This window comes from Drosophila tropicalis, unplaced genomic scaffold, assembly GCF_018151085.1.
Source record: "Drosophila tropicalis isolate 14030-0801.00 unplaced genomic scaffold, ASM1815108v1 contig_562, whole genome shotgun sequence".
NCBI classification, from domain to species: domain Eukaryota; kingdom Metazoa; phylum Arthropoda; class Insecta; order Diptera; family Drosophilidae; genus Drosophila; species Drosophila tropicalis.
In genome coordinates this window covers 224271-232563 of record NW_027173037.1, presented here as the reverse complement: position 1 = coordinate 232563, position 8293 = coordinate 224271, and the positions used below count along the sequence as shown (strand labels likewise).

The 8293-nt window shown below is 33.6% G+C and overlaps 1 protein-coding gene across 1 annotated transcript; it reads left to right on the top strand.

The window, feature by feature from the left end:
* The first annotated feature begins 2716 nt into the window (after nucleotides 1-2716).
* On the top strand, nucleotides 2717-5590 carry TwdlE (TweedleE). Its single transcript, XM_068287519.1, has 3 exons — nucleotides 2717-2879; nucleotides 2961-3181; nucleotides 4840-5590. The coding sequence occupies exons 1-3, from the start codon at nucleotides 2862-2864 to the stop codon at nucleotides 5189-5191; spliced, it is 591 nt and encodes a 196-aa protein (XP_068143620.1). The 5' UTR covers nucleotides 2717-2861; the 3' UTR covers nucleotides 5192-5590.
* The last annotated feature ends 2703 nt before the right edge of the window (nucleotides 5591-8293 follow it).

Here is an 8293-nt window from a genome sequence, read left to right as displayed (position 1 = left end):
GCTAATCATATATTTCTATACCCTATACTTTTTGACACTGTGAAAGGGTATATTATAGTAAACTGGAACAAACAGAAGATAGTATTTTTTTATTGTTAGACTTGGGTTATTCTTATCTATAGACTCAATATAATAGAGCTAAAAGTCAAATTCTAAATGGGTCAATGGACCATCTAATGATTTAATGAAAGGAACTGCATAATCATTAACATCTTAATAGGCTAATCTAGTATAAGATACATATCTTAATAGAATCACAATCTCTAGCAACTAAGACTACAGGAAATCTAAGTATTCTAAGGCACCTCATCCTAAGTTAATTAATCTGTCACTAAAACAACTCATACTAAAACAAAGAATGTAAAGGATTTTACATAAAACAAGGCTTAATTGATCTTAGTTTTGAATTTTTATATCCTTGTGTACATATTTTTACAGGGTATCCTCAAAGTCAGCACCCGGATTTCACTTTTATTTTCAGTTTCAGTTTGTGAATTTTGTTTTTTGTCATATTTTCTGGCGCCAAACAGACAAAAATTATTAAATAAGAAAAATGTAAGAAAAATAAAGAAAAACGGAAAACAAATTAAAGAAATTCAAATTCAAAAATATTGCATTATATATTATATATGTTTATGGGGAGCAAAAGATGAAGATGGTTATGAGGATGATGGGGAGAGACTCCAACAAGAGCGTGAAGCTCATTATGAGCTTCGTGGCCAACACAGCACGGACAGCAATTACAAAAGCAACAACAACTGTAACAACAACAACAATAATAATAACAATAATAACAAACAGGCACCCATAACACATAAAAAAAAAAAAAAAAACAACACACAAAACAAAAGACTAAAAAAGCATGAAGAAATGAAATAAAACCAAAAAAAAAAAGTAAACCCAAACAACCAAGTTCCAGTTCCACTCGCAGTCCCAGTCCCAGTTCAGAGCACATTATTCCTCATCTCCTACCTGGTGAATCTGTCTCCCCTCGTCCTCTCCCTGGCATCTTTACTTCATGCCATTCCATCCAGAAGCGAGTGTGAATCCACATTCATTGAAATTGAAAGTGAATCGTGCTACACGATCCGATACGATCCGATCTGATGATGCCGACGACGACGACGACGACGGCGAACTACATTTTGCCATCCTCACAAAAGTGACCAAAAAAATAATAATGTAACCAAAAACAAAAGACTTTTTAAGAAAGGCTATCTCTTTCGGGTGGGAGGAATGACGATCATGAAATACACTTTAATATTTAGAAGTAAATACTAAAAATATAGTTGCAAAACTATAATCAAAAGTGAAACTATGTCACATACTTATTCTTAGTATCTGTTTTTGGGTATAACTTAAGTAATCATGTCTCAAAGTAATTACCTTACAAACAATTGTCGGTTTTTTTACATTCCATCATAAGAAAAGTTTCTTTTTTAAAGTATGTAACATATTTTAGAATCTTTCTATAATACCTAACCTAATGAAGACTTAATAATATAGTTTTAAGAACAATACGAATCCTTTAAAAAACGTAATACATTAATAAATTTATCGACTTCTGTTGAAGTATAATGTTCATAAGTTCTAAAAACATGACCCACAATATCTTTAATCTACACATGAAATAAAAACATTTCTATCAGAGTCAAAAACAATGTAGAAAGTAAAAAAAAAATAAAATTTCAAAATTTTTTATTCAGAAACTAAAATATTTTTGACAATTTAAGTGCTGCACATCATTTATATCCTTTTTCGTATTCTATGGATCTCCAAATCAAAGTCTAAATCAATATAGAAACTTGCCCTAAAAATCATTTTTCACTTAGATATTTCATTAATTTTTTCGATTTCTTTGCTGGATTTCATTAACTTCTAAACTCATGACTCTTATTTGTAGAATTTCATGATTCTTTTAATATAAAAAGCCTTAATTATCTCAATATCAAAGTCAAAATTGATATACATAGGAAGACAAAAAACAAATTATTATAAAATTTTAATAATTTTATTTGTACTTGGGAGTACTTAATAGATCATTTGGTTTCATTATATGCCATCCACTAAAAAAAATGAATATCTTATTTTCATTGTTTTATATAGGATTGCCAAAAATGTATAAAATGCTTGTCTGGTTTATTATAGCCCCGGCAATAAAAACAGGATTTCAAATGGCAAACGACATCAACAAGTCGAAACGCTCCCTATCAGCTGAGGCAATTTCAAAGAAGTTAATAAAAAAAATAAACATTTAACAAAAACAGAAAAAGGAAAAACCAAGCATTATAGTATTAAAGACGAACAAAAAAAAAAAAAAATCTGCAACACCAACAACAACAACAGCAACTAAGAAACGGTCAGCAACAATCGCAGTTTGGGTTGACTTCGCTGCCGCAGCTAGGAGCGTCTGAGGCAGAGGCTGAGACCGAGACAGAGGCAGAAGAAACTGAGGCCCAGCTTCAGTTTCCCCCCACAGATGACTTGCCAACTGCTAAAGTTGTTGTTGTTGCTGCTGCTGATGTTGCTGATGTTGTTGTTGCTGCTGTACATTTCAATTTCTTCATGGTTATGCGCCGCTCTTTGCCAACTGCTCAGCAGCAGCAGCAACAGCAGCAGCTGACTCTTCGCGGTCGCCGTAGTTGACGTCGCGTCGTCTTTATTTTTACTTAATTTTTATTTCACGCGTTGCGCCGCTATATAAGAAACTGCAACAGTCGTTGTGGCATGCAGTAAGAGGTTCCGCGTCGAACAAGCTTCAAGTGACAAAAACAAAGCCAAAAAATAAAAATAACGAAACATAATTCGCTAAATCCTCAACAACATATAAACGGATATACTTACAATCACTCCATATCAAAATGCAGCCCACTTGTGTGGTATGTTGTGTTTATTTCCACTGTGCCACATATACATATATATACTAAAGTGTGTGTAAATCTTCTTCTCCGGTCTAACAGATAGTGCTCGTCTTGGCCGCTGCTGCTTTGGTGGCTGCCCGGCCAGAGCCACCACGTGATACCTACAGTGCTCCACCGTCGAGCAGTTATCAGCCAAGTGGTCCGAGTGGAGGCTATGGCGCCCCAGCCCCTCAATACGGACCTCCTCAACAGCCTCCCGTAGTGCATAAGCATGTCTATGTCCATGTGCCACCACCAGAGCCAGAGTATCAGGCACCAAGGTGAGCATCCACACAACCTTCTAATCAATATCCTTTGCTTTTCTCAAGTCCTTGCTACAAAGACCAAGTTATTCAACTGATTTCCATTATATAGAAATGGAAAGATATAAATCAGATTTCAGGGTTTATGGATTTCTGAATTTCTGGGTTATTTTTTGGCACAGATTTTTAATTAGACTTTTCTTTAGTGTTTTAAATAGATTAGAGTAATCACTTAGAAAACTTCAAGAGGATTTTCTTACACTACTTTTTTAAGAAGAAGAGGATACTGAAGAAGAATCATAATCTTAAGAAAACCCTTTTTCAAAATATTATTCCAACCAATTTCATTTCAAAGTCCAACTCGAAATATTATAATCCAGATTTTAAAGACATCTTAAAAAGGAGAACCATTGCATTAAAGTCTTCTTTGGTAATTTTCAAATTTCTAATTGAAAACAAATTGTTTTACATACTGAAATTAAGTGAAGTGATCTTGAGGGCATTTAAAAATTATAATTCGAATGAATCTCAATGAATATTTGGAAGAGGACTGAAATTTTACATTGTGTAGCCCTTTATTCTCTTTCTTATTCGACTTTTTGACCAAATATTTCATATAAGAATTCAGATTAACCAAATTTAGAACCCTGTGAACTCTTCAAAAGCATTGTCAAAAGCTGCATCAAAGATTTATGATTCTTATATCAATCTTCCCTTAGCAATTAACTATGTGAGTTAGAGCAACTAACGCGATCCCCACGATCCCATTTGAAACTCTACATACTATAGTAAATATGTGTGGCATGGCATGTTATGCTATGATTTGATTGTAAGATATCGTTGGTTTTTGTCATGAAAGTAACACGATTGTTATGACTATATAATCTTCTTCATTTATGTAGGATTCTCTCACAATTCATAGAGCAGACAAAATTGGTTGCAAAACCTGCGCACTCTAATCATCTAATCCAGCTCATGGCCCTTTTAGTTTGGTTGTTGTTTTTGTCAACTGATTGCCACATTGCGTTTATTTTTTGCATTATCATTTATGCCAACAACCAACCAGCTAAGAGCAGCAACAACAACAGCAACAACAACAAATCGGTTAGGTAGTTTTCAGTTTTCAGTTACAAGGAAATTTATTTAAGCGAAGGCTAAAAATTGTATCTCTTTGTCACTGCTTTTTCTTTTGCTGCTGTTGTTGTTGTTTGTTTGTTTGTCTTCTTCTTGTGCTTGTGTTTTCTTTGGCAAGTAATGTTAATTACCCAGAGGGGTTTTCGGCGATTGTTGGATATAAGGGAATGGGGGAATCGGGAGAGGGGCAAGATATGTATGACGACGATGATGATGATGATGATGTAGACCGCCAAACCGTGACTAAAATGTTACCTAAGTTTCTTCTTTCTTTCCAAGCTAATTAGACAATTACCATAGAGGGAGAGATACACTGTAACAGAGAGACAGAAAGAGAGAGAGAAAGCATACCATTTTTTTTTATATAAGCCCTTGGGCCAAAAAGCACAGCTGTGGGCGGTAATTGTGACAGGTCGGTCGAATGTCATCATCATTATGATTGGCATCATTATCGTCTACTTTTTTTTGAAATTATCAAGATAAACAAATTGTATTGCAATTGTTACATTCTCCTTTCACTTCTGCCTCTGAACACTTTATAGGAAACCTCTGTATGTGCCACCACCACAGAAGCACTACAAGATTGTGTTCATTAAGGCGCCATCGCCGCCGGCACCCACTGCCCCAGTCATTCCACAGTTCCCACAGAACGAGGAGAAGACACTGGTCTATGTGCTAGTCAAGAAGCCCGAAGAGCAGCCCGAACTTATCATTCCCACACCAGCACCCACACAGCCCAGCAAGCCGGAGGTCTACTTCATTCGCTACAAGACCCAAAAGGAAGAGACTGGACCGTATCCCAACAGCATTGCCCCACCATCGGAATATGGTGCACCAGCAGCTCCTCCAGCTCCCTCTGCTCCAAGCAGCTCATACGGAGCGCCATCCCATTAAAATTAACATCGAACACTCACGAGGAACCCCCAATCACATATATCTCATGGTCTTAACCTTCTTACTCAAATTTTTCAGCAATCGAAAAAAGGTAAAAAAAAAAAAAAGAGAATGAAATCGACGAACGAAAAACGTGTGACAAAATTTACGAACAAAAAAACAAAAAACACCAACCAAAAAACAAAATATACCCGAATCCTTTTGCATTTCCTGATCATCCAATGATGATTGGGAGATTTCATTTCATTATTTGTTAAATCTTGATACCTCCATAAGTTGTTTCTTCATTCATTATATAGGCTGTTTGTTTCAAATTGTTTTTGCTTAGGTTTTAAGGTCAATTAGTTTGTTTAAGCAGATGCGTTATACAACAAAATATATTTTATATATATACACACACTCCTCACATCGAACTAGCCTTAGTTATACGTACATAATACTTGATAATCCGATTCCGTAATGCATTTCACAAATGACAACAAAAAAAACAACAGAAAAGACAAAACAAAGACAAACAAGAGAAATAAAAATGATACTCAAGTATTTGTAATAAATGAATGGCTAAATAAAAGTTATAAAAAAAAAACAATTATCCAAATATAACTACAGAGATTTGCTTTTACTTTTCAATCCCATTTCAATTTGTAACGGCTAAGACCAACGGCCAACAGGGGGCGCCAATGTTACACGTATGCGCAGAAGGCGCAAACATTTGAATTTCAATTGATAGACCACAAATACTACAAAATTAAATTGCAATTGGACAATAAATATACCAAAATGTTTAAGCTTGTTTATTTTCTCTAATTAAATTTAGCTGTTGGTTTAAGGCCATTTTATGGGTTGACTAAACTTTGGGGATAAACCACAATCTATTTAATAACCATTTAGTGCGGCAAAAGAGTTTTTGTTTTTTTTTTTTTTTTTTAGCCCAACAATTATGTACATTGTGATGCTAATGCAATTAAAGTTGATTAGATTGTATGTACCATGCAACTTTAACTCGATTACCGTTAAATCCCTTGCACAGTGGGTCAGAGTAGTACAGTTTAGCCACAATATTTGGAGCCGGTGCGGAGCAGAGTTTATTAATTTTAAAAGGGTTTCCCTTCCTTTTTCATGTCTTTAAGACTGTTTAAGTTTTAACAGTCCAAAAAGAAAAACTATTAATGTTTTTCTGGTAAGCCTCTTTTCTAAACCTCTCATGCATACTAAATTTAAAACAGTCAAATTTAAATCTTGAAACTTTTTTTTTCAATTTGACCTGTCATTGGTCAACTACTGGCCTACTTTATCTCTTTGAAATGTTTTTGTTATTATAAGTATAGGATATATAAACATATTGTACAAGCACTAGCAAATAAGGCCTTCGGTTTAGACGAAAACTACATCGATAGACACTAGCCTGGGATTCGAACCCGGATCCTGGTTGTTCAGTTGCTTAAATGACTGGCCATGACCATTTAGACAACTCATCTCCCGAGGACTGCATTCTTGAAATGTAAAAAAAAATATATACAAATATATACTTATACTAAAGATGACATTGTTTTGTTGAAGCCTTAATGAAGTTTTTATTTAATACTTATTTTTACAATCAGCAAATATTCTATTTCTATATATTAATATCTAATTGTAAGTAGAAAAACCTAGAAAATATTTTTCTACTATTTTTCGTGATTAACAATAATTTAATTATATTAAAATTGCTTTAATGTTGAAAAAATATTCAACTTATTTGCACAATTATTATTTATATTTTATCTTTACGTTAAGTGTGCCTTAAATTTCTGTTAATTCTTGTTAGTGTCAAGTAACATAAGCCTAATATTAAAATATATCAATATTTTTGGGGATATGCTTGAATTTATAGTCTAACAATTCGATTTTAAATAGGCCGGGCAAATTGTTTTAAAAATGAATAATGGAAAAAGATATTCTACTTTGATATGGACAAATTGGAGAAAACGGAATCAAAATAACAAATCATTTTAAGGGTTTGAAGTTAAAATTTGTTGATAAGATAGATAATAATCCAATAATTCGTATATAATTAATGTATTAAGAATTCTCATAAAACTTTAAATGCATGTAGAAGAATTAACTATGTACTTACGAAAGGCAGTTTCTTATAAGAAATATTTATTCAAAATAACAATTTCCAAAGTTTATTTGGACAGTTTTAGATAAACCTTTTTTAAATAAATATTTCTTATAAGAAACTACCTATCGATATATAGTTAATTCTATAGTTAAACTAAGATTTTAAAGCACTCGCTTTGAGTTCATAGAGTTATTCGCTTTAAAAATGTACTAATACAATTCTCTAATCTATCTAAAACTGTTTAAATATATAAGAGAATTGTATGAGAAAGTTTTTAAAGCGAATAACTCTATGAACTCAAAGCGAGCGTGCTTTAAAATTTAGTTTCTGGTATACATATGTATGTTAGTCGAATAACTCACAAAAAGTGAAAACGTAACTCTATTCTAAAACGTCCTTATTCTATGAACCCGTTTGAATAAGTAAAGTGAGAACTTTCAACAATCGAATGACTTCTTTGAGCTTTTGAAGGTGTTCACAAAAATTTAGAGTACTTATGTGATTCAAACACATCTATATATATGCTCCTCAAGGGTTCGACTTCTCCAAACTTTCATATTACCTCTTAAGTGTTTTATGGGGCAGATATTTTGAAATCTCTTAATCCGCTTTCCTTCACATACAAACATACATACAAACATATTTCTAAATCGAAAACAAATCAATTATTTACGTTCGAAAATGTGGATGATTTCCTTCTCTTTCTCTCTAATCTAGCCCAGGGTGCTCTGTCCAGTTTTGTATTTCCTACTTTAATTGAGTCAAATAAAAAAAAAAAACAGACACACACAGACATGCAGAAAGAGAGTGAGAGGAACAAGAGCAGAAGAAAAAACACGGCTAAAAAAAACCTTTTAAAATACACAAAACTCAACAGCTCCTTCACGGGCCTGCCAAATGTAAGCGAACTTAAAAACACATCGTTTGCATTTGTATAGGGACGGAGGACAGAATGGTAGATGGCAGTAAGGTGGGTAGGTGGGTAGGTGGTCATGTGG